This window comes from Cervus canadensis, chromosome 33 (genome assembly GCF_019320065.1).
Source record: "Cervus canadensis isolate Bull #8, Minnesota chromosome 33, ASM1932006v1, whole genome shotgun sequence".
Lineage (NCBI taxonomy): Eukaryota > Metazoa > Chordata > Mammalia > Artiodactyla > Cervidae > Cervus > Cervus canadensis.
Window position 1 is genome coordinate 26,564,358 of NC_057418.1, and position 27,411 is coordinate 26,591,768.

At 44.9% G+C, this 27,411-nt stretch overlaps 1 protein-coding gene across 7 annotated transcripts in view; it reads left to right on the forward strand.

Moving 5' to 3' along the window:
• TIAM2 (TIAM Rac1 associated GEF 2) overlaps positions 1 to 27,411 on the forward strand; it is a 237,449-nt gene that overhangs the window by 107,132 nt on the left and 102,906 nt on the right. For all 7 annotated transcript variants that reach the window (XM_043457336.1, XM_043457334.1, XM_043457341.1 and 4 more), the window contains 5 exons: positions 13,112 to 13,222; positions 14,576 to 15,721; positions 21,935 to 22,370; positions 25,508 to 25,680; positions 26,679 to 26,903. In XM_043457336.1, the coding sequence (XP_043313271.1) occupies positions 14,582 to 15,721; positions 21,935 to 22,370; positions 25,508 to 25,680; positions 26,679 to 26,903 (1,974 nt within the window). In that variant the 5' untranslated portion in view covers positions 13,112 to 13,222; positions 14,576 to 14,581. The remainder of the gene's footprint in view (positions 1 to 13,111; positions 13,223 to 14,575; positions 15,722 to 21,934; positions 22,371 to 25,507; positions 25,681 to 26,678; positions 26,904 to 27,411) is intronic.

Here is a 27,411-nt window from a genome sequence, read left to right on the forward strand (position 1 = left end):
GCTGAGCTGAGATGCGATACCAGTTGTCTTGTTGATCTTTATACTACCTGCTTATTTAATTGGGAATACTTTGGCTCATCCTAGTGGTGTGGTGGTAAAGAATCCACCTGCCAATGCAAGAGGTGCAAGAGACGACGATTCAGTCCTTGGGTTGGGAAAATCCCCTGGAGGAGGAAATGGCAATCCACTCCAGTATTCTTGCCTGAAAAACCCTGTGGACGGAGGAGCCCAGCAGACTACAGTCCACGGAGTCGCAAAAGAGTCAGACATGACTGAGCATGCAGCACACACATCCATAGCTCATCTTGATATATCTTTATAAATTGATAGAGACATGTATACATATATGTATGTACATGTACACATATCCATCTGTTTTCCCCCTTCACTCTCTTCCTGTCTCTCTTTGACTTACAGATCTATTTACTTACCTACTTACCAAACCGGACAAGCTTAAAGCTATAGTCAGAGACAAGACAAAGACTTGTTTTTCTTGGATCCTAATAAAGTTCAAAGCCATACACTCAGTCAATGGTCATCATTCCCATTAACTATTGCCAGAGAGAGTTTTTGGTGCCCATGTATTAACCTATGTGATAAGGCAGCTTTGGCTAGACTTTACCTGTCAGTCTGTTCCTGTTTTGGCCTTAGATAAAGATGTTTTTTTCCATGATCCCATTCTGGTATAAGATTGCTGTTTTCCTTAGTTCTGTGCTTGACAAGAGAGGCTCTTGGAGGGAACAGAAGACAGCAGATGGACTCTAGCTTTGGTGCCAAGGTAATGTAAGGCTGTTTCGGAAAAATAAACTTTACATGTGAAGTGATAGACTAGGTTATCATTTTGTTCTAGGAAAGGGATGTGGTAAGTGCTGCAGATAGTGTCAGGAAGAAGTCGGTCCAGGGCGTTCCTAAACCTTAAAGATAGGTTTAGAAATCCTGGGTATCTTTAGGACAACACTGGAAAGTGATAATGGTCCCCATCCTGTTTTTGTACTTGACCATGACACATCTCTCATTGCAGAATTGTTAGAGTAGGATTGCTGAGATGTAAAGAGCTCAAGAGATGTGTGGAGTGTAGGGGCAGGGAAGGACAAAAGCTAAAAATCCGTATCATTCGAGCCACTGAAAAGAAACTGAGTGGATAGACTTATTTTCAAGTCATCTGTGGCCACTTGTGGAAGGTGGAGTGACAAGTGAAAGGAAGCATTGTTCACAGGACAGTCATAAGCCAGGAAAACCCATGATATCAAGAGGTCATAGCGAGTAAAGAACTCCATGGAAGCAGACACACGTTCATGGAACACACACACACACACTGTCACATACGTGTATCTGCATATATATTCTGTTGACGGTTGATAGGATGATCACAAATGGATCAAAAGTTAAGTGCAAAACAGCAAACCCCCAAACTCAGCAGTAACTGCAACCTGGTGAAAACCTTCACGATAAATCATCAGAGTTCCTCACCAGAGTTGATGCCCTTTTGTCCTGGTGCCTTACCTCACGTGTGTATTATCAGTGGTTCTCAGATGCTCTCCTGAAGTCTCTCTAATAGTGGAGGGTCATGGCTCCAGGGTCCATTCCCCTTCTGGTGCCTGAGCAGTCCTGGGAGGAAGCCTCCTTCCCCTTTGGCTGATGAAGGACCGTGCAGGTCTCCCCTCTCTCCTGCCACAGCTGATTCTCTGCAGTCACCCCCATTCATGTGCTGGGATTTCTCCTGAAGACAGACAGACACGCACACCCACCTACCCACCCACCCATGCTCTTTTTGGATTCCTAGCAAGCATGGGATTCTCTGTTCTTCATGGCAGAACTCCTGGCCAAATTGTCTCTATTCACCATCTTTAATTTCATGGACCTCATCTTCAGATTCATGTCAACCCAGCTTTCTCCACCTGGACCTGCTTAGGTCAGGTTCACTGAGAGCCTCCACATTGCTAACTTCAGAATGGCTTGGTTCTCAGTCCTTATTACATGAACCATCAAATGCTCACATTCTCTTCCCTGAAAAGCCTTTTTTCAATGGGGCTTTGTGGGCAACATATTTTCTTGGTTTCCTCTTTTTTTTTTTTTAATTTTTTATTGGTGAACAATTGCTTTACAGTATTGGGCTGGTTTCTGCCACGTATCAACATGAATCAGCCATGGGCATACGTATGTCCCCTCTCTCTGGAGCCTCGCTCCCATCTCCCACCCCATCCCACTCGTCTAGGTTGTCCCAGAGCCCTGGTTTGAGTTCCCTGAGTTGTGCAACAAATTCCCACTGGCTATCTGTCTTACACATGGTCATGTGTGTTTCCATGCTTCTCTCTCAATTCGTCCCAGCTTCTCCTTGGTTTCCTCTTAATTGGATTCACTGACTGCTCCTCCTGTTGCTTCCAATTTCTTGGCCTTTTGGTCCTGGGCCTCTTTGGCTTCTTCTCTTCCCTTGGTTTACTTATTCCCTCAGGGAGCTCATCCACTGTGTGTTTATCACAGGTTTGTACCCAGGCCCATCTGTTCCTGGAACTCTGGGCTCCTAAAGCCCAGTGTCCACTCAGCATTGGCACTTTAATATCCAGTGGGCATCTCCTACCTGAGACACGCAGAACCCACCTCCTCGTCTCCCTCCTAACCCCACTGTGCTCTGCCTTCCCCATTCTCCCGGGAGCTTAGACTGAAGATCAGTTCGTGGTGGTGTTTCTGACCATACCGCCCTCTCCCATCCACCTGGGCCTCCCACTGGCTCTCCTTTCACCTGTCTCCAGACTCCCCACCGGAGTCTGACCCCCATCACCTCTCACCGGCAAGACCCTCCCAGCCCGACAGGCCCAGCTTCCCCCTTGCTGCCCGCGTCCAGATCAGCCTCTTGAAATATACCCCATGAGGAGGCACCTCTATTCACAGCCCTCCACCTCAGTGGGAAAGCCGGAGTCCTTACAGTGTCCCTTAGGGCTGGGCCCTGTGGCTCCTTGTCCCCTCTCTGACCCGTCCTCCGGCCATGCCCGCCTGCTGCGTGTCCTCCACTCTGGGCATTTGTACCTATGTTTTCTGTTTCCAGTGTTCTTTCTTTCCCCAGAATCTGCAGTCTCCCTCTCCTGCAAGTCCTTGCTTAAATGTCACAGTCAGGAGGTCTTTTCTGCTCCCCTTTCTGAACCTATAGCTCCCCTCCCCCCATGTTACCTGGTTCCTCCATCACCCTTTATTTTTTTGCCCTGAAGGAGGAAATGACAACCCACTCCAGTGTTCTTGCCTGGAGACTCCCACGGATAGGGGAACCTGGCGGGCTAGAGTCCATGGGGCCACAAAGAGTTGGACACGACTGAGCGACTGAATTGAACTGAGTGTCTGAGCGTGCACTTACTCACCTTCTAATTTATTTACTGTCATAGTTTATTGTTTAGTCTCCCCACTATAATATAAGCTCCATAAAAGGGATTTTTTCGGGGAGGAGGTGTATTTATTGCTATATTCCAGGGCGTAGAACAATTCTAGCATAGACTAGGTGCTCAGGAAACATTGATCACATTATTTAGTGGAAATGTTTCCTACTTAAGATACCTGATGATGTAACTAAAGCACCTGTATGCTAAATATCATGGAGCCCCTATATTTTATCTCAAAATGTAAATTTCATATTTTACTTCATGATCTATGTTTATATGGCAGCAATGTTTAAATTACTTAACATTGGATGAAATGGAAACGTCAGGAAGATTCCCCCTTGATTATTCTACGTACCATTCCCTCAACCCCGCCACCCAGCCAACACACATACATTGTCTGGGCTGTCATATCCCACCCCCACAGCCTTCAGGAGGTATATTCTAAGGTATGATTGATATTTAAAACAATGACCATGCAGCTTACACTATCAAGAAAACAAAATTCTCATTTGTGAAGTGTTCTTGTTAGGCTGTAGCACAGAATAAGTACATTTGAACCTTCTAGCTCCTTAGTTAACTTGGCATTTCAGTTCTTCATTTCATTCTTGTGTCCTGGTCCCCAACTGCAGAAGCCTTTGCTGCCTGGAGAAGGGGTACCCATAGGGACAGGTATTTATGAAAGGGACATGAGTCACAGCCCTTCTTCTTATAAGAGGAGCCTAAAAGTTAAGTTGGACGTTTTAAAAAAAGGTAAGGAGGGACTTCCCTGGTTGTCCAGTGGTTCAGACTCCATGCCCCCAAGGCAGGGGGCCTGGGTTTGATCCTACACATTGCAACTAAGAGCTGGCACAGCTAAATCAATAATAAGTAAGTATTGAAAGATATAGAATATTTTCAGATTTTAAAAGTACAGAAAAATTTAAAATTATATTGGTATAATATATATGTGTGACCCCATGGACTGTAGTCCCCCAGGCTCCTCTGTCCATGGAATTCTCCAGGCACGAATACTAGAGTGGGTTGCCATGCCCCACTCTAGGGGATCTTCCCTACCCAGGGATCTAACCCAGGTCTCCAGCATTGCAGGCGGATTCTTTACCATCTGAGCCACCAGGGAAGCAACAAAAATTAGAGAAATCCAGAATTTCCTACCTTTGGATACTTACCTTTGCTCCTTAGGGATCTTGGTCAAATTAATTAACACATGGAGGTTAACACTCCCTTTCCTGTAAATCAAGGATGGTTATGTCAGCTGTTGGGGGTCTTGTGCCTTGGGGAACCCTGGCATACAGCAGCTTAGGACATATAAATTCTTCCCCTTCTGTCTGCCCACCCATCTCCTTGAGGTGACAAACGTTCTCAATTCCTGTAAATTATGAAAGGTAAGCTATCAGTGCTAATACTAGTCCTTTTTTTCCCCTCCCCTGAAAGTTTCTGTAACGTTACTAGCTAAAATCTTACCAGGTTTGTTTTGAATAATACATGTCTTATGGAAAAGTTCAGCAGTGATTGGTTTAATTTTACCTTCAGGCCCAAGAACAACTTACATTGTGGCTTTCAGATACAGACTTACAGAAATGAGTGCTTCACTCAGGCTGTGAGCCGGATGGAAGTAAAATAGTTACACATTTATGAGGGTGAGAAAAGCCCCTGTTTAAATGAGGGGAAAACCGTGTGGTTTAAGCCTGTTCATTTTTTTAACTTAAATGGAACAGTAGTATAATGAAGAAATACTTTGCCAAGAATAACCTGGTACAATCACCAAGGTATATGTTGGTCACAGAACATCACTGAGGTTCAGGCGCACGATGCCTGCTTCTGATTTACAGAAGCACGTGCTGCACAGATAAGTCTCAGAGTCAGCGAGAGGCTGTGTGTTTACAGCCTGATTCTGATGCCTGCTTTTCTGTTTTCATCTTGGTGTGAATCTTGGGAGGTGCCTGCCCATGTCTGAACTCTCTGGTTGTAGAATGGCTCATGTTCCTTGCAGTTAAAACAGAGAGGTTATTTAAAAGTCATGCGAACAACTTTGAATCCCGTATTCATAAAAATTCCAAGAGAGGGTTATTTAAATGTCGTGTTAACCATTTTGAGCCTTGAGCATCTTTGTTTCCGGCTGTCACCAAAGCAGTACCAGGTCTATAGAGATCAGGCTGCTGGCTAAATTTTGGATGAGACTTGTACACTTGGGAGAAAAATGCAGAGTAGAATTCAACATTTGATACTGAAAAAGAAAACGAGAAATATCCATGCTACCGGGCTAGAAAGAGCATGGGTGGAAATGTGTGAGATGCATTTTGATAATTTCTGAAAGAAAAATAAGAAAAAAAGTTTATCTTTAGATGGATTATTTAGACTATATTATTATAGTCTGTATAATATGTAGACTATATTATTTTAGGCTATATTAGTTCTGTAAATTTTTATGGAAAAGGTGATTAAAAAAAAAGAAACCATGAAATATTTTCAGTTTCTGTGATGGCTTAGATGTAGCTGGGCCTCTCAATTCACTGACATTCCAGAAACATACCAGTAATATTTGTGGGACTGTTGGGCTCACCACATCTCTCAGAAACTCAATGCCATTAACGTTGCTGGGAACTTGCTTATTGATTCTGCAAATGTTTTCATATTAATTATTGCATCCCTTTCCTACACAAGCTAATAAGCCTTCTGGGGAAGGGTTCAGACCATAAGTCGCTGTTATTTCTCCCTAGTACCCAGTACATGGGGGGCACGGGGGGATGTATAGGTATGTCTGCAAAAATTCGTGCTGAACTGGTGAGTGGAACTCTTCTTTTACTTCAGTTCCCCTAGTTTCCATCAACACTAAGAACATTTTCTTTTTTTTTGCCAACGCTGCCTCCTACACGAATCTTTGAGCTATTGCTTGCTGGGGACTCCTTCCGAGGTGTGTCCCAAGGTGTCCCTAGGAGATAGCTCACATGTGATGCTGCTGGGGACGGGGTGGGGGGAGGGCGTGAAGGTGAAGGTGATGGGCAGTGACCAGCAAGATCTCCCCCAGCCTCCTCACTCTCATCCCACCCCCTCCTCTCATCTCTTGCTCCTCATCTCTCTCAACATTGTCCCCGACATTGTGCCCAGTCCCTGCTACCCGTCACCTTTCCTGAACAAGCTGGGGGCTTTCTCTACTCGGTCCACTTGTTGATTCGGTCACTTGTGGATTCAGTAGGTGGCCCTGGCGTGCCCGTGTCTTTGGATGTGCCCTTTTCTATTCCTTGGATCATCCTTCTCTTTCTTCATCCAGCAGAATCCCACACAGCCTCCAAACCCAGTTCTTCATCTGACTTTTTTAATGAGGTCATTTTTAACTTTCATAGGAAGGATTTGAATGTCCAGTGAAAGTTTGCCTTAATTTGTTGCCTGCAGAAAGGTGAAGACCTCACATGTGGCACATCCTTGATGGAGAGTCCTTTTCTCTTTTGATCTTCTTCTGTCAGGCTGAAGTGTTTCCCTTGGGTGATGATTTGTTGGATGCTTCGAGACTCTCTAGACCTGGGTTGCTTTTGGATCTTACTAGAATGGATGTGTCATTCTGATGAAATTACCACTTGGCAGTTTTATAAATCGTTGTTTTTGAGCTTTTTTTTGGACCATTACTCAAGGAGATGTAAATTTAATTCACAACCAGTGTATAGGCAAACATTAGTTAGTTCAGTCGCTCAGTCGTGTCCGACTCTTTGCTACCCCATAGGCAAACATATAAGCATGCAAAAAAAATTTAGTGTCATAGGACAATTTTTACCTTTATTGGGATGTAATCCTCTTTTTTTTCTTTTCTTTCATATCCCCTGCTCCATTTCCATCCTATTCATTTAAAAATACTGGTATCAAATCATTGCATAAATTTTATGACCCAACAATGGGTCATGAACCCTTGGACAAACACTTCTGTTAGCAATGCTGCAGATGTTAATTTTTTCTTTTTTTTTTTTTATAAAAACAGGTGTGAGCACTGAGACACTGCTTGTGATAAATTGGCTTACTAAGGTGATGAACTGTGCAAAAAGCTGGGCTATTGTCTCTGTGGAATTTATTGCTTTTCCTCTACTGAATACCAGCCATGCTTGTCTTCTGAGGTCCTATTCCAGGGCATCCCTTGCCGCAGATTGGCTTGTCTTTTCATCTGTTAATATGCATTTGGAAGGAGTCCCGTAGAATTGAAATAGACCCAGTGGGACTCCACAATGGATGCTTAGCTTTCGAGGCCTTAGGAGCCATCCGCATCCTGCCCACTTTATAAGAATTCCTCTCCCCAAGCACTATTCCTTTGGAGATAAGATGTTCCTTTTGCCTGCGTCTTCATACAAATTGGGGTTAAGTTTTCTTAAGATTAGAAATGAGTTCCTTCAGGTCCTGTTATCTGTTCATTCAGAGTGCAGCTCATGGACCCACGATGGCAGAAGCAAGTTTGGGCCATATTGACAGAGTTTGTTTAAGGACCTAAGTTTAGGTCCTTAGTTTCAGCGCTGTGGTTTTAGATGTTTAGGTATATTTGTTCTTCAGCTTCAGTGTTCTTAATGAGACAGGCAATAAAATTTTAAGGCAGGGTTTCTCAACCTCAGCACCAACGATGTATGGAGTCAACTAATTCTTTGTTGTGGAAAGTGTCCTGTGCATTGTAAGATGTTTAGCAGCATCTCTGAACACTGCCCAGTAGATGCCAGTGCCCCAATGTGACAACCGAAGATGTGCTTCTAGATTGCCAACTGTCCCCTGGGCGCCAAAATCACAGTGTTTGAGATCAGCTGGGTAAACATAATGCCAATTGTTCAGTGAGCACTTAGGTTATTTTCTTACATTTCCTAATATGTAATAATACAGGTACATGACTTGTGTCATTGTCTTTTTTGACATTTGACACGTCTGACAAATTAGTTTTATGTTCTGTAACTATTGGGGAATTGATCAAAATCAGATAAATACTAAGACTGGAACTTGAAAAATTCCAAGTTTATGTATGTGTGTGTGTATATATAGATACGTATATATCATGTATTAATAGTTAACAAAATGTTTGAAACAGCAGGCTGTTATAATATTGATATTATAATGCACCAAGTTAAATTTATAACTAAAAATTAATCATAGTACTGTATATTACTGTTTGCATTTCACAGTTTTTTTTGGTGGTTTCACATGTATTTCTACATTCGATTCTCAACTGGAGAAGTAGGTAGGACAGCTATTTTTATCCTTAAGTTGCAGATGGGGAAAATGAGATGCAGAAAGCACTAGTAATTCACCCTGAAACTCACATGCTGTTTAAGAACTGGAAGCAGGGCTTAAACTCAAGTTCTGTGACACGAACCAGTCTGGGATTCTGAGGCTTGTCTCCTTAATGATTGAAGCTCCCCCTGCCCTCACAGTCTCCCACCCCTAAATAAAGGGAACTAAGTAGATATTGTTAGGGTTAATGGTGCGTCCTTATCTTTTATTTTTCCAGCTCTTATCAGTATCTGAAATGTTTGCCTTGTCCAGTGATGGGGTTCCTCTTTCATTATAGAAATCTTTCTGAAATCATGTGAGAAGCCTTGTTGATATCTCATGGTTGGGAGAACTTGAGCTCCCCTTAACTGCCTCGCCCAGCCATAAATCTGACTTTTGTGCAGAGTCCCCACGCCTCTGTTCTGCTTGCTACATCAGTCAGCCCCCAGCCCTCCTCACAGCACCATCTGGTCCGCTGGGGTCGCCCTTGACTTCCCTGTGGTCGCTCCATCTGGGCAGTCGGAGGCAAAGCAGGGGTGGATGAGTTTCGTTTCCTTTGCTCTAAACTCTATACCGTGTAAAAGTGGAGACGCTGGTATTTCTGATACATCAAGTTCAAGACCAAGCTCAAGGCAAATGAAGAAAAGGTAAATCTTGAATTTCCTCCTAAAAGATGATTTACTGTGAGATTCAGTAGGTCACAGTGGTTGCTGGGATTCTGATGGACATAGTTGTGAAATTCCTCCACATTGCTAGGCGTTTCTGGGGTGGTAATGGATTGCAATTTTAAAAAAGTTAGTTTAAATTAGGAGTTTGGGGTTCATATATATGCACTATTATATATAAAATAGATAATCAACAAGGTACTGAATAGCAGAGGGAATTATACTCAATATTTTGTAATAACCTATAAGGGAAAAGAATCTGAAAAAGAATATGTGTGTATCATGTATATATATATATATGCATGTATCTATTCATGTATATATACATGAATTGTATATATATGAATCATATGTGAATCATGTATATGTATATATGAATCACATGTACTTTGATATACACCTGAAACTCACATAACATTGTAAATCAATTACACGTCAATTAAAAAGGAAAGAAATGAAAAAAAGTTCCATTCTTATTTGTGATTTTAGCTTAAAAAGCTACATAGCACATTCATAAGGTTGGGGATTGGAAGGGAATGCAGGCAACAAAATACAAGGGCTTTTTTTTTCAGGTTCAGGAGATTGTGATCAATTTTTTAAAATCCCAATATTTTATGATAATTATAAAAAAATAATTGTAGAAATAAATGTACACACAGCATAGGATATTTGTGTAGCATATGCAGCCTTAGCACTATTTCATTTATTCCTAAGTAACTTCACTTATATTTTCTCTTGCTCAGCTGTGGGCCTTGTGGTATGTTAGTATACATGATATGTATTTCTGCAGGTTATGTACGTAGTGTGCATGTTTTTATCTACAGGGGCCTTTTAACTATTTCTTTTCCTTTTAAAAAAATTTCACAGGAAATCTGTCATTTTGATATTGTCAGCCTGCTTCCTATCAATTAAAAAATTTTTTTAACTTGAATACCATAAAATGCTTGTAGTAAAGGATTTCAGAGACTCAGGGTTGCAGAAAATCTGACCTATTTATTCTCTTGCCTTCAGACAAAAGTCCCAGCTGAAACTTAACAGATAAATATCTGTTCAATTTGCCAAACTCCTCAGGGACAGTTCTAAAGTTTTCCTCAGAGATTACCATTCCCTGTCAATAAATTCCTTGTAAATATTAGATAAATTCTTCTAGGCACAGTTGAGGGCTGTTTTCTTTCTGCAGGAGTGATTGGCCGGGGATGTTGAACAGCTGGTCAGCACCACCCACATGTCACAATGCACATCATATCTGCCTTGGGGCTTTTCTCTGGGCAGGACTGTGTTCATTCTTGAGACATGGCCTCATGGGTTTATACATCAGTCTTTCAGCCAGTTCCTGTTAGGATGATTCCTGCTCATAATCTTTGCCCAAATCAGCCTTCTAACATGTGAAGCTGCTTTCATTCAACAGGTATTGATTAAATGCTTCTGTGAGCTCAAGATGCAGACTTTAGCAGATCAAGCCTTGGAGAGGACAGGGTCTGGGGCTGTGTGTTTTGAAATAGGACATGAAATTTTAAGCTAAGCTATGTAACTTTAGAAGGAGTCAGACAAGGTGAGGTTACAGTCTGCCGCAGGGGCATAAGCTTCCACCCCCAAGCCGTTCTGCACCATTGAACCCTTCCTTCCCAAGCCCCACCATCTCTGTGCATCGTTGAGGGGCCGACACAGCGGGCCCCTCTCCCGGTGGTGGCTCTGTGCCCATGGGTTGGGGGGCTTGAGTGGTGCTGTGTGTGCGTGTCTTTGGGCACGCGGCCCTCTGATCAGAAGGGCCTGACAAAGAGTAGCTGGGAGACCTTCACCTATGGGTCATCACCAGACCTTGGTGTTGAGGAAAGTAAGCAAGCACAAAGGCTCACGTCTCATCAGCTTGTTGTGGGAATGGCAGCTGGGAGCTTCTCTGGCCACTTTTAGCTTCTACTAAAATGTACTGAGAAAAGATGACTCAGGCATTGAACTTTCAAAAGGTAGGGTTCTGGTGTTCCAGCTTCCAAGTCACATGTGTCATGGGTAACTCACTCATGGGTAACTCACTCACTCAGTGGCTCTTCCGCCTTTTAGATGTTCAGGAGAGTTGCCCATGGAAAGAGGTAATCGGTAATGGGCTAGGTACCACTTCAGAACTCATTGGTTAGAGATGCTGGCTTCAGTCTTTATAGACTCACACGAGTGGTTAGATTTCCTGCTGATGCCTAAGTGGGAAATTTTTTTGACTTTTTTTTTTTAATTTAAATTGTGTGTGTGTGTATCATCCTAGATAGACTTGTGTCTTTGGCTTTATTGGGGATACTTAATGTCTTGTACCAGTGCTTTGTGAATTTTAAAAGTCACCATCAAACTGTCCAAAGAGGCTATACAAATAGCTAACAAGCCGTGAAAAGACGTTCAACATCACTAATCATCAGGGAACTTCAAATCAAAACCACAGTAAGATATCATCTCATACTATAGGATGGCCACATTAAAAAAAAAAGGAGAAGAAACCACAAGTGTTCATGAGGATGTAGAAAAAAATTGGAACTTAAACACTTTTGATAGGAATATAAAATGGTGTGGCTGCTATGGGAGAAAGTATGGTGGCTCCTCAAAAAAAAGAAAAATAGTAGAATCATATGATCAAGCAATTCCAGTTCTGAGTATACGCCCAAAAGAATTGAAAGCAGGGTCTCAAAGAGATATATGTATACCTGTGTTCATAGCAGCATTATTCACAATAGCCAAGAGGTGGAAAGCAGTTTCTAAGTGTCTATTTACAGATAAATGGATAAACAGAATGTGAATAATGGAATATTATGCAGCCTTAAAAAGGGAGGAAATTTTGACACATGCTACAGTAACACAGAGGAGCCTTGAAGACATTATGCTAAATGAAAAAAACCAGTGACAAATGGCAAATCCTGTATGATTCCACTTGTATGGTGTACCTAGAGAAGTCAAATTCGTAGAGACAGAAAAGAGAATGGTTGTTACCAGCGGCTGGGGAGATGGAGGAGAGAGTGAAGTAAGGAGTTTAATGCAAGGGTTTAGTTTTGCAAGATGAAAAGAGTTTGGGAGATGAATTGCTAACAATGTGAACGTACTTCACACTACTGTCTGACCACTTAAAAATGGTTCAGATGGTAAATGTTATGTTCATTGTACTGCAATTACAAATATAGTTTTGTTTTGTTTTGTTTTTTTAAGAGGAAAAAGGTCACTATTGAGCCCTCACTGCTTTGCTCTCTCTGTCTGCAGAGAAAATAAAGGCTTTGTGTCCCGGCCGTGAACACAGCCAGATGGCAGCACCCACATGTTCCCCTCAAAGGTGGGCTTCCTGCCTCTGGCCTCTTGCAGCGAGACCCACGCATCTGCTGGAGAAAACCTTTTTCATCTCATCTCTGGGGTCAGCGTCTCTGACACACGTTATTTTAGCCAAGGGCTATTTCTCTGTGATTCTACATTTTGGATCAGCTGGGGAACAGTGACCTGTTGTTGCCGTGTCGGGACGCTGCTCCTGTGATCTTGCCAGGGCGGCGGGTCTGGGAGTTGTTTTCCAAGCGGTGGTGATAGACGAGCTGTGACTCAGGGCCGCACGTTCACCTGCTCTCCCCCGAAACAAAGGCATGCGTTTGCCTGCGGACAGAGTGAAAGGCCTTTCGCAAGGTCGGTGGGGGCAGTCCTGGCTTGCTTCTCATCTTCCAGACAACCCTGATGAATCACGCAGCTCACAGACATGCCGTTTATTATTATTTTCACAGCGATTCTGGACACCCATTGTTTCTCCATGTAATTGGCGTTAAGACTTCCTTTTGACTTTTGGGGGGACCGGGTGTAAAATGCTTGACAGGGTTTTCTCCTGTTTCTGTTTTTCAGGATCATTTCATGGATCCACTGCCCGGACTTACTAACCACGCTGCCTTGCTCCCCGGACCCTGTCAAGTCAACTGACCATTAATCTCCCTCAGCGCACAAACCAGACTGCAGGTGAGTCCAGCCCGTGGGAACTGTGGTGCCTGGCCAGTGCCATGGCTGTATTCGTAAAGGTTTAATTATTTGTTCCCATTATTTGTGTTTTAAACTGAGTTTGATCATTGCCTCCAAAGAAATGTCAGCCCTTTTGACTTTTGTGGCTGTACATTCTTACATAGGAAAGAATGGAAATTAAGAACCAACTTCATATATTGGAAGTAGGTAACCCACTCCAGTATTCTTGCCTGGAGAATCCCATGGACAAGAGGAGGCTTGCGGGCTACAGTCCATGGGGTCGCAAGAGTCGGACACAACTGAGTGACTAAACCTAACCTCATATATTAGAAACGTAACTGGAAGCATCATTTCTGACTTGCTTCAAACAGTGATGCATTGGTTAGAATAAAAACAAAACAAAACAAAACAAAACTGAGGGGGTGGGGTGGTTTGGATCTTCCCCTGGAATTTGGCTTAACTAACAGACTCTTTAAACAAATTGGAGTTTTAAAGGAAATTGAAAGAATCTAAGTTTGGGTTTATTTTTTTGGATGCTCACATTCTTTTTTTTTTTAATTAAAAAAATTCAAAAATTTCTTTCTAGGATGCTCACATTCTAACAAGTCAGCTTCAGACTTTTCTCTTTTATCAGGTTCTAAAATGAGGACCCTTCAAGTCTTTAGAAAAGCACACAAGATTAGTTTCATTAATGATGTTTTTCTGTCCCAAAGGAGAGCTTTTATTTTCCTCCCCCCTTTTTTCATCTCAGCCTAGTTTCTGAGAACTTTTAGTCTTTATACTTTTAGGTATGCTATTCTGTGTGATATATGAAAGCTCCAACATAGTGCGGTACCCGGAGTCATATTACTACAATCGTGGTTGGTTTTCAGCAGTAACCACTTACATTGGGGTGCAATATGAGCTCTTCCAGTCGTTTATGTATAAAGGAAAGGTGTCTCTGTGGTCACTGAAAAATCAGTGTGTATTGCAGTCACAGAGTAAAGGGATTTTCTCATTTTGCTCTTTAGAATCATTGATTCAAAACCTCCCAACACCCAGTCTATAGGAGGTCTCTGTCTTAAGCTGATCGCTATGCCTGTTCAGTTTCTGAATTAACATCAGACAACAGATAATGTGCTTAAACTCACTAGCACAGGAGCGTGCAGTATTGTCTACCTGGCTGATGACCTGCAATGCAGAAGGAGAACCAGTTCCGTGAGTCATGCTTGTCCCTACGTCTCCGAGTTGTGTCTGGCCCAGAAAGAGGTTGCTTGGTTCCTCTGCCACCTGAACATAGCTTGCAGAAAGTTCTGTCCTGGTGGAATGTAGTTTAGGTTGTGATTCTTACCGACACTGCTGTTCTTTATTCAGGTGACGATGGGAAACTCCGAGAGTCAGTACACCCTACAAGGACCTAAAAATCAGAGCAATACTATTACTGGTGCCAAACAAAAACCTTGCTCCCTGAAAATCCGTGGCCTTCATGCCAAGGATGACAAGTCATTGCACGGATGGGGTCATGGAAGCAGCGGATCGGGGTACAAGTCCAGGTCGTTGGCCCGAAGCTGCCTTTCTCACTTTAAGAGCAATCAGCCTTACGCATCCCGACCAGGGGGCCCCACGTGCAAAGCCTCCAAAGGCGGTGCCCACGCCAAGCATAGGACAGGTGCCGCAGGGTCAGATTTCCAGGGCACCGAGGCCGCTTTCTCGCCCGAGAACGGCTTCCACTACGTCGGACGCCCGCCCGAGGAGAACCACTCGGCCTCGAGGGACTGCCGCAACGGGCACCTTCTCAACTGCTACGGCGGGAACGAGAGCATCGCGTCCACCCCGCCGGGCGAGGACCGCAAGAGCCCCCGGGTGCTCATCAAGACGCTGGGCAAGCTGGACGGGTGCCTGCGGGTGGAGTTCCACAGCGGCGCCGCGCCCCCGGGGGCCTCCCCACCGGGCGGCCCGGTGCAGCTGCTACGCTACTCGGCGGGGTCCCCGCCCAGCCCGCGCGCCTCCCCGGCCGCTGCGGCGCGCCCCCGCTCCAGCAAAGGCAGCTCTCTCAGCTCCGAGTCCTCCTGGTACGACTCGCCCTGGGGCCCGGCCGGCGAGGTCAGCGAGGCCGAGGGCTCCTTCGCGGCGCCCGACACGCCAGAGCCCGGCCTCCACGCTGGCTTCCCGACCAGGGATGCTCCAAAGCCTTTCAGCCAAAGCGCCTCCCTCTCGTCCCTCCGGGACCCCTACCCCAACGCCTCCCTGGGGAGCCTGGCCCCCGCGGCCCTGCGACTTTCCGATGACTACATGGGCACCCGCGCCAGCCTCAGCGCCCGCGTCTCCTTCGCCTCCGACATGGACGTGCCGGCCCGCGTGGAGCGCGGGGAGCCCGGGCAGTTCGCGTCCTTCACCCTCCCTTGCCGCAAGTCCAGGGCCCTGGCCGAGGAGCCCTCCAAGAAGGACACCCTGAAAGCCAGGATGCGCCGCATCAGCGACTGGACGGGAAGCCTCTCCAGAAAGAAAAGGAGACTCCAGGTGAGTCTGGCTGGGGCGCCGGGAGAGATGCTCTTCAGTTGGTTTTCTATCTGCAGAACGGGAAGGCTAGCAGAAGGTACTGCAGAGAGCGTCCTGAGCGTGGTTAGCCTAAGACTCGGCACGTCTTGTTTTCAGGGGTGTATGTGTGTGTCAGACGTGCATTTTCACTCTGAACCCTCCACTCCAGTCATTCCCATTTTGTCCAATCTTGCACCTCCTGTATTCTGGGGTGAAATCCACAGGCCTCATCCAAGACCTAGCCAAACTGTTCTTAGAAGGAACACTGTTGGGGAGACTCCCCAGTGAATTGGCTGAGTGCTCAGCTAAATCTCATTCTCAAAGCCTAGACAGAAAGGAAGAGAGAGACATTGTTGTCGTTTTGGGATTGAGTAGCCTTCCTGAGCTCGATGTTACTTTGGGGAAATTAAAATTCTTATTGTTCATTTGTTACATTGGGGAAAAAATGTGTATAACGTCAGCATCTTCTCATGGGGACAACTACAGTGTTGATAAACATCTTGACCTGAGCAAATGAATCGCAAAAATATGTTGATAAAATAATCATGATGGTGGCAGTAATACTTTTAATGTGCATATAAACTTTGAATGGGGGAAACAAAATGACTTAGATGCCAGCAAGGAAAGTAATAGTTTGCCTTCTTTGGTAATGAGAGGCAATTGCTAGGTTTTTTAATTTTTTTTTTTTTGCTTTTAATTATTTATAGAATGGAGAAAGTATATTTTACATATATATTTTTTAACTCACCATAAGTCATATTGTTGAAGGAAATTTAAGTGACTTTAGGAATTTGTCTCTAGTAGAATTGCATTTTGGCCATCCTAGATAAATACACAATTATAAAATTTTACAGAGTTTTAGAAGTAGAAAACTATACTGCTTCCCTGAGCAGATTGTTTCAGATCTATAAATTTTACCATTAGTTACTTCCTTCTTAGTTACAAGGCCCAATCCCCTGTCCCAATATTGTACTTTGTCCCTTTCTTCCTCCTCTCAGGAGGAGACTAAGAATAGATGATCAGTGTCCTGTTACAAAACTCTTCATATCCCTGAATGCAGTAATTTGCTTCCTCCTGACTCATTACTTGTTCAGGTCAAACCATTAAGTAGTAAAGATTTCTTTGGCCTTTCTCTCAGCTGTCAAGTACACTTGACAACTGACAGCAATCAGACGTAAGGGGAAAGATAGCTCCTACTTTCTGGGGACCTGAGTCCCACGCAGACAACTTTCTCATCTTCTTGATGCAAGTGTTGTGTTGTCGACTTGTGTTCAGCGCTCATCTCCCGGGACCCCGATCCTGTTCCTCCACATCTCTTATTTGCATGGAGCATGGTTCTCTTCTGTGTATGTGGCCTGGCTTATACCTGGTTGGTTCCCCTTCAGTTCGAAAGCAGACCCTTTGCCACTGTGGACTGACCACATTCCATCCTACGCAGACCCTTGCTGCCCAGCCACCCCTGGGAAGTGAACCTCCTTCAAGTCTGTATCATCCAAGACTTAACTGGATGATTGGTAAGCCCATGGAGTTAAGAACAGAATGGTTACAAAGTCAAAGAATCTGAATCTGAAAGGACTTTCCCTCATTTGGGCTTCCCAGGTGGCACTAGTGGTTAAGAATCCGCCTGCCAATGCAGAAGATGCAGGTTCGATCCCTGCGTCAGGAAGATCCCCTGGAGGAGGCATGGCAACCCATTCCAGTCTCCTTGCCTGGAGAATCCCATGGACAGAGGAGCCTGGTGGGCTACAGCCCACAGGGTTGCAAAAGAATCGATTTAGCATGCACACGCACCCTCTTATTTTAAAATTAAGAAACTAATGTTACAGGAGTTTGATGATTTATGGCTAGTTAGTGGAGAAGCTGGGGCCAATGCTGTTTCTGCTAAAGCTCAAATATGCGTCTTTTCCACTTGACTGCATGGCCAAGGTACTCTTGATAACCACTAGTAATTTTGTTGGGGTTATTGAACGTTAAGATAACAAATTATCTTGGATTTTTCAAAAATGGCCTGTGAAGGCAGCTTTTTGCGTTTTGCTTGTGTCAAATTTTGATAATTTATAAAGGTGAACAAAATGTACTCTTTTGGTAGGTATGCCGCTTCCATTGGCCTTGCCTTTGTTTTTCTTCTTCCTCTTTTTTTATTTTCTGGTTGGTTTTTGTTTTTGGCCACACTGTGTAGCTTGTGGGATCTTAGTTCCCTGACCAGGGATTGAACCTGGGCCACTGGGGAACTCCTGCCTTTGTTTTCCTTTTACAATTAAAGGTGAAGACAAAGGTTGGGTCCTTAAAAACACAGTCAGTGCATAGGAGCAACAAAGTTTGTGACAATGTACCGTAGTTAGGTACCAAATGTTTCTTCTCTTACACAGACTTCTGTATGTCAGTACAGCTAAGACTCAAAGTCTTCCCATGATGGGTAGACATATTTGACTTATAAAAAAAAAAGTGACGTGAAAAGAGCGATCCTTTCTTTAGAGGGGTTTCAACCACTCTGGGGAGTTACAGCCTGAAAGCAAATTCATCAATGAAGATACTTACGTAGCCAAAAAAGGATATTGAAGTATAGAGGGTGGGGGGATGGGTGTGCAGGAGGAGAGTGTGTGTTTGAAGCTGGTGAACTATTTGTAGTGATGCAGATGTTCTGAGACAGGTCCTTGGTAAACTTTCCATCCTGTGAGTCAGGTGGGCCAGGTTACACCGAGGCAACAAACAGCCCTTAGTTCTCCGAGGTTGAGCACAAATCAGTCGATGTCTTTCTCAAGCTGCGACTCTGGTCTGCATTGTTCCCCTCTGGGCCCCCAAGTCCATGGAGCAGTTTCCCTCTGGGACACCCCAAGCCTCCGGGCCAGAGAGGGAAGAAACCTAGTGATGGGTTTTGAAGCGCCCACTCAGAAGCCCCGCCTTTCACATCTGTTTTCATTTATTGGTCAAAGCGGGTCACGTGACCATGCCTGACTCCAAGGGAGGGGGGTTGGGAGCAGGGAATGGTCTTGCCAGGTACCCTAGGGGTGAGCCCTGACCACTGCTGCAGAGTTTCTTAAAGAGGAGAGTCAGGACACAGTGACCCTGGCTTTCTGACCCTTTTCATTTTAGACTTTTACTGCCCCTTGAGGGCCCCACAGTCCCAGGGAATTTCTGCAGAGGACCAGTGGCCATTACTGTGAAAAGAAAGACAGTGGCATGTGAAGAATGACACGGTGAATTTGGTGCTTTTTCTGATAAAGTGAGGAATGGTGATGAGAGTTTTCTTTCAGCTCCCAAGGAATTTAGTGACATCTCTTGAGTTCCTCTTCACTCTGCTGTAATGCGACAGTGTCATCAAGTTGTGTTACCTGTCATTTATGATTATCTGATGCAGATAAGAATGAAAACTAGACTTCTTTATGTACGTGACTAACATAGCACCTTAGTTCACACACAGCACAGTGGTCAGGAAATCCAGCTGAGACTATTCATGGACCTACCTTTCTCCCATATTCCTTCCTATTAACCTGAAAATGAGTCACTAGCTATTAGGATTCTAGATAGAAAGCTTTACACATTTGTTACAGACCAGGAAAATTCATACCTGTGTGTATGAATCAGTTATAAATGCTAAAATATGTGATCTTTTCTCCATTTTTCAAGGAGGAAAATTTGTCTTTTGCTCTGGATGAACATTTAAAAGTTAGCACTATGACTTGAGTCTACCTCTTATGAGAACCAATGTCAGGAGGGCTGACAAGTTACACTTCAGTTTGACACTTGATGCTTTTCTCTGGCAGGTCTCTGCTGGGTTTGAAACACCCCATCACAACTCCTGCTGGCTATCAGAAGCAATCCCAGTGTCCTGGGGCTGAGTCAGAGAGTCCTATTCATAGCTGAAATAATGTCAATATGAGCTAAATGAGACATATTCCTTCATCTCCGAGGAACGTTTGAAGAGCAACACAGTGACAATTGAGGGAAAAAAAAAAAAAAACCACCCTTAAACTATTTTGACAGTTTCCTGTCCAAGTGACTCACCATAGCTGGCTTATTTGCTCTGTTCTTGCATAAGCATCAGGGTATAAATAAATCTGACTCTGGGATATCATATAAACACAGTGGAAGATAATATTTTCATTAGTAATAGCTATGTTTGGGGTTCAGTTGTTTGTAGCCCTTGGGTATTTAGAAGCACTTGTCTAATTGATGATTTTCCTACAAAAGATAGCAGGTAATTGCCACTTGATTTCCGGACGAAATTCCTGGGAAAAAAAAAAAAAAAAACCTTTCCACACAGGGGAATATTCACCACAAGATCTTTAGTCAATGGTCCTTGACCCCATTTTCCCTCCTCTTTATTTTAATGGAGAAGGAAATCTAATTGAAAATTCACCAGCTCCTGAGTTAGAGTGTGTTAAGAGTCTCTGCAGAGTTACCTTAACCTAAGCTGTAAATTTGAAATGTCAGAGTCTTTTAAGTCATAAATCAAGCTTACTTTCTTTATTTTTTAAAATGTTTGTTTGTTTGTTTGCTTTTGGCTGCATCGGGTCTTAGTTGCTACACTCAGGATCTTGGTTACATGCGGGATCTTTCGTGGTGGGCTCCTCTTCAGCTGAGGCAGGTGAAATCTCTAGTTGGGGCTCTTGGGCTTAGTTGCCTCTTGACATGTGGGCTTTCCAGGTGATGCTAGTGGTAAAGAACCCTCCTGCCAATGCAGGACACATAAGAAAAGAAGATTTGATCCCTGGGTCAGGAAGATCCCCTGGAGGAGGGCACGGCAACCCACTCCAGTATTCTTGCCTGGGGCATCTCATGGACAGAGGAGCCTGGCGGACTATGGTCCATGGGGTCACAAAGAGTCGGACAGGACTGAGGTAACTTAGCATGCACATGTGGGATCTTACTTCCCCGGCCAGGGATTGAACCTGCATCCCTTGCATTGGAAGGCAGATTCTTAACCACTGGACCATCAGGGAAGTCCTCCTAAGCTCACTCTCTGCTGAGAAATTTACTTACTGCTATTGACCAATGAATGGCCTCTATGCAAGTTATTCTTATTAAATGACTAGACCTCTAGTCTAGGTGTTCGAGGAAACCTTCGTGTTTTCAGCTGTCTCCACGGCCAGTTCAATATTCAGTGTGTGTTGTCTTAAGAGGGGCAGTGGTTATTAGATAAACCTAATTTTATTTAGAAATGCTTATGCCTGATTTTGTGTCAGAATAAATATTAAAGAATCTTGCTTTGGTATTCTCAGTGCTTGGAATAAAATGAGTGCTCAAATAAAACAATGGGAATGAATAAATAGTATATTCTTTTCATGAAAAAATTCCCAAATTAAGTAAAATATATTAGTTATGAAATAACTACAGTTAAATAGCTATGGTTCTTAACAAGAACCCTTTGTGGATAAGGAGCCCAGGTGCATGGTTTTTACTATCCAAAGAGGGAAAATATTAATACGATGCTAACGATCTTCACGTCTAGACCTGAGCAGGGGTTCAGAAGCTGAAACTGTTCACTGTGGGGAGTGGAAGAAATGTTCATATATAACAACACCCCCCTTGACCCTGAAACTAGTGCTTCTCCTGTTTAGCTTAAAAATGATCCAGAAGGAAAACAAGACTGCAAGAACATGAATTCTCTCCTGGAAGATCCTGATTCACAGTTAGCCAAGAAATTAGCCAGAAATCTTCACTAGTATGTTATGAATATACTAACTCATTTTTTGGTGCCAAGTGTAGGTTAGATTTAGGATGTGTGCATGCTAAGTTGCTTCAGTTGTGACCAACTCTTTGCCACCCTATGGACTGTAGCCCACCAGGCTCCTCTGTCTAAGGGATTCTCCAGCTGAGAATACTGGAGTCGGTTGCCATTTCCTCCTCCAGGGGATCTACCCAACCCAGGGATCAAACCTGTGTCTCTTACGTCTCCTAGCAGGCGGGTTCCTTACCACTAGTGCCACCTGGGAAGCCCTAGATTTAGGATGCTCAGGGATGGTTGGTTTACATTTTTTAAGCATTGACTCCTCTGCCTTTACACTGGTTCGGGCCGTACTGTCTCTGATTCTTTCTGGTTTGCAGACTTGCTGCATTAAAAAAAAAAAAAAAAAGATTCTTGCTTGCAGCATTTCTATTAGCAAGCCACACTATTACATGCACACCGTGTTGGGAAAGAGGTGCTTTGGCTATACATAACCTCTGATGGGTGGTCATCTGTGTTGCTCACAGGAGCCGAGGTCCAAGGAGGGCAGTGACTACTTTGACAGCCGTTCGGATGGGCTGAACGTGGACACGCCGGGGCCCTCCCAGGGGTCTGCGTCCCTGTGGGCAGGGGGCTCCGCTCAGATCCTGTCCCACAGAAGCGAATCCGCTCATGCGATCGGCAGCGACCCCCTCCAGCAGAACATTTACGAGAATTTCATGCGAGAGCTGGAGATGAGCAGGACCAACACGGAGAACCTCGAGACGTCCACGGAGACGGCCGAGTCCAGCAGCGAGTCGCTCAGCTCTTTGGAGCAACTGGACCTGCTCTTTGAGAAGGAACAAGGGGTGGTGCGCAAAGCTGGGTGGCTCTTCTTCAAACCCCTCGTCACCCTGCAGAAGGAAAGGAAGCTGGAACTGGTGGCCCGGAGGAAATGGAAGCAGTACTGGGTGACACTCAAAGGTACGTGGTCTTCACCACCCAGGGGGCCCCAGGAGTTCTTTCCCCGGCTCTCCTCTTTCCTAGGAAATGTCAGCGAGTCCAGGCTGGACTGGAGTTCATGTGCAAGCATCTGATCCAGAACCTTCCAGCCTGCTTTCCTAAAATACCTTCTCAAGCCTGTATAATATGTTCACTTAACAGTCGTATGCATCCTTCATTCTATTGACTAATGATTGAATGTAACAACTATTGCTTATTATTTTATAGGGGTTTCTGTACCAATTCTTTAATACTTGTCCTGCTTTTGGGGGATGGGAGGGGAGCCCGGGATAAGTAACCAGGTGTAGTTGAGTTATTTGGAACATCAAGCATGGATTGTGCACATGTTCAGAAGCCCAGAGAGGCAGCCCTCCCCAGCTTGTACTGTGAAGCATTTCATCCACGTCATTTGGTTTGTGTCACACCACGTTTATGAGCTAAGAGCTTCTCATTGTCATCACAAACACATGCTTTGTTGTTGTTGTTGTTTTTGATGCAGAGGAAATAGGAGAAAGCCTTTGCTTTGTGAGGATGATAAGTTTTTCACAAGCCTTACCATTTAAAAATTATAATTGCCTCTCTCATTGTGGACGGATAGATTATTTGAAGCGATCTGAGGCTCTGAGTCAGCATCGCATTGATTTATACAGATGTGAACGCCGAGCACCCCCACAGCCTCGGGCATTTCTGCATAGCTGTCCTGAGACTCCTTGTCAGAGGAACCTGGTGTGGTTCCTCAATAGCAGCTGCCACCCTTCCTTGTCACGGGAGCAGGCAGAAACGGGGGTCACACTGCACACAGTGCAGGTGAAAGGCCCGGAGCTAGCCGCAGTGCTCCCCATATTTAGAAATTGTGAGCTCTGGGGGAGCTGGCATCAATTCATTACCCAGCACCCTCTGGGAAAGGGACACGGAGAAGCCATCTCATCTCTAGGTAACACCTTCCCCCAGCAAACTGGAGGTTTTATGCAAGCCGAGACCCGGCATCCCTCATGGATGCAGCCCTCTTTTCCAGTTCTCGATTGGATCCTCGTGATACCTTGTGGCGGCTGCGGAAGGCAAAGGGCTACCCACTGGGGGAGGCGGGGTCTTCTGCTGGATGATGGAAGAGATTTGGAAAACTGGAATAATGGATTGGATCCAGCAAGATAACTTTTTTAAGGGATAAATTGATGCTTTTAAGGTTTAATGATCAAAGAACCACCCAAGTGCAGGAGAGGGAGGTGTGGCTCTAGAGCCTGTCAGACACTTTTCTTCAACATGAAGTTTGTTTACTAAAATGGATGCTTTGGGATGCTGAAAGCAGGATGCTTTCCCTGCCTGCCTTGTGGCTTTGGAAACCCCCAGCGCACACCCCATGGTGTTAGGGGTGGTGGTGGTCTGTGTCCACGTGTCCACATCCTGCTTGGAGAAGCCCAGCCATCGGTGACCCCGAGGGGAGGTAGAGCTGTGCTGTAAGGAAGATGGCAACGATTTAGCAGCATTTAACCTGGAGGACTGAGAACTGGGGTGACCGTGAGTATAGCAGTCTTCGGGAAGAGATACTGAGTTTATTCTGGTTTATCAGACGTTGGGACAGGACTAATTAGGTAGAAGACAAGCTGATGGTGAATTAGTGTAAAAAATACACGAAGGGAAAAATAAAATAAAAACCTAGTGCTTTCCTGAGTTTGCGCTCCCGGAGTTGTTTGTAGTGGTGGGATGTTGGAGGTCCCTGGGGGAAGTGCAGGCAGGTGTCACCTAAGGTTGAAAGAGGACGCCTCTAGAACACTGTCTCCCATCCTGGCAGCTGTCCGGGGAGCCTCTGCTGCTGGCTTCAGGGGCACGGATGGTGCTGACTTGTCTCTGACCATTGTAAGATCCACGGTCCTGCCTGGGCCCTTGCTGGTTAAGCATTTGAAGCCCCGTGGATAAAGGATGCTCTCTAGGTGACAGTGTTATAAAGCACACATCCCTTTGTTTCCTTTGCAGTCCAGGAAAGGCTTGGGATGAAGATTTTTTTTTCTCCCCCAGCTTAACCTATCCCATGTGGTTTTCTATGCCTCTTTCTTCTAGGAATTCAATATGTTGAGTTCAGCTTTCTTGGCTTAGAATCCAAGCTGTAATATTTGGGCTTAACTGTTTGGTTTAATTGTAGTTAAAAGCATATATGTATATATATACACACACACACACACATATATATATACACACACACACACACGCACATACATTTCAGCAGAGTTTTAAAATTATCCTTGAAGTATCTATGTAAATAAAGTCGAAGCAGTGCTTTTTAGGAGCAGCTATCAGCCAACCATCTGGTTGCCCACCTACATTGAATGTATAGGTATGCTAAGGGCACACATGTTTTTTAGGGTTTGGAGGATGTAATAAAATTTTAACAAGGGTGATTCTGTTTCCCAGCAGTCTTTTCCAATGAGTGGATTTACGCGTGGTTCACAGGGGACTTCCCGGGCAGAATGTTGGCAGGGGGGATAAACTGTCCCTCAGAACGCACAATAGGTGGGGTGCTAGGGCTGGCAGCATCTTGGTATCTGCCCAAAATGACTTTTACTTCCTCTCGATAGAATGACTCAAGCCCCGACCACTGGGAGATCAGTGTTAAGGGAACCATTGGAAAGAATTTGGACTGGCGGGGAGCCGGCACCTCTACCCTGGTCCTCAGGTCCCCGGGTCATGGGATGTTGTATGTGCAGCGGTAGCATCAGTCAGACTTTTCCGGATGGAAAGTTGGGAGGGTTATTTCTAAGGACATCAGTGGCTAGAACAAGAGACTGGCTCAGACCTGCCGCAGCAGCTCAGGCCATAAACCTCATGCCCCTTCCCCTTGTTCTGGGAGGCTCTCGCAGCCTCTGCATTTGGATGCGTGTTGATTGTGGGAGGAGAGATTGCTCAGTGCTCCGCTCAGAGATCAGAGAGTACCATGCCTCCGGGATGCCGTTTCTGGGGGCAGAGCTGGGGTCGTGCACTTTTTTTTCTCCTGATTTCTATGCGGTGCTGGGTTCCATTGTAAACTTGTGTGACCATGTTTGCTTATCTCCCTTCTTCTCGTTCCTTTCCTACGTGGGTCCTCGGGACCTGTGACCGGGGCAGTACTGTGCTTTTCTCTCTCTCAGGATGCACGCTGCTCTTTTATGAGACCTACGGGAAGAATTCCATGGATCAGAGCAGCGCCCCGCGGTGTGCCCTGTTGGCAGAAGACAGCATCGTGCAGTCTGTCCCGGAACATCCCAAGAAGGAAAATGTCTTCTGCCTCAGCAACTCCTTCGGGGATGTCTACCTGTTCCAGGTACTGCTGACCTTTCCAAACGGAGGGTGGAGGCGAGATCTTATGTCCTGTTTGGATGAGAAGGATCGGAATTAAGAGGCATGACTTAGCAATGAAATAGAGTAAAAGCCGTTAGACTTTGGATTAAAGTTTAAGCAAGAGGACTGGCCTCTGCTGACTGCCAAGCACCATGGGGCTATCACCATTCAGTCGTTCACCCAGCAGGCATTTCTTGGGTGTCTGTGTGCCAGTGTGTGTGCTAAGTTGATTCAGTCGTGTCCGACTCTTAGCAACCCCATGGGGTGTATCCCGCCAGGCTCCTCTGTCCATGGGATTCTCCAGGCGAGAATACTGGAGTGGGTTGCCATGCCCTCCTCCAGGGGATCTTCCTGACCTAGGGATCAAACCCGTGTCTCTTACATCTCCTTCATTTGCAGGCAGGTTCTTTACCACTAATGCCATCTGAGAAGCCCTGTATTTCCAGTATTCCACTCAAATTCTCGATATTTACAGACAACTATTTTAATATTATTGCGCCCTCCCTGAAATGTTCTTTTATTTTTCATTTTTCATAATTGAGTCCACACCATGGACATAATTTCATATCCAGGTTTCAAAATGTAGCATTTTGCTCCTAATATTTCCTCATCTTATTAAAATTATGAAGGTAGCCTGCTTTTTTAGAGAGCAACGAGATGTACACTGCATGAATATACCCTGTTTTTTCTTTTTAAATTATTTTTGTTACTCTCCTGCTGCTGGCGAACAGCTTGATTCTAGTTTGTCTTCCCGTCCTATCTGGGGCCATGTGACATCCTTGATGCTCTCACAGGCCCTCTGGAATCATGGAAGCCTGCAGATCTGTATTGAATGTGTTTTTTAAACTTAAACAGTTTTTATGAAGTGGAGTTATTTGGGGATTTTACACATCCAAGCCCAGGCTGCCACTTTGGAGAAACACTTGTGTGGAGAAACAATTCCAAATCGCTTCCCTCTCCCCCCGCCCCCTCTGTGTTTAGGCCACGAGCCAGACTGACCTGGAGAACTGGGTCACCGCCATCCACTCGGCCTGCGCATCCCTCTTCGCCAAGAAACACGGCAAAGAGGACACAGTCCGGCTGCTGAAGAACCAGACCAGAAATCTCCTCCAGAAGATAGACATGGACAGCAAGATGAAGAAGATGGCAGAGTTGCAGCTGTCCGTGGTGAGCGACCCAAAGAACAGGAAGGCCATAGAGAACCAGGTACAGGTCATCTACCGTGTCTCCTCCCGTTACTCACCTTCCTCGTGGCAAACTCAGTTCCGGGAGCTGGTTCTTATGCCTCTGGTGGAAATAGCTTCTGTGGTCTCTCGGTTCAAGTACTTAAATTGCTGCACTTCTGTCATATGGGAAATATGATCTGCTTTGGTGGCTGTATACGTATAGTGGAACGTTTTATGGCCAAATCTTGTTTCCTAATATTGAGTAGCTCCTGCTTGCCTAGCTGATCCTCTCACATATTGTCACTTTTGGAACAAAATTTGTATAATAAAACTACTGGAAGATTAGGCAGGTATGATTCTGATATAGAGGATGGCTTCGAAAGCAGTGGTTTGGTTGTTGGTTTGGTTTGGTTGTTGTTCAGTTGCTTTGTCGTGTCTGATTCTTTGCGACCTCACGACCTGCAACATGTAGGCTTTCTTGTCCTTCACTATCTCCCGGAGTTTGCGCAAACTCATGTTCATTGAATGTGTTGGTGATGCCATCCAAC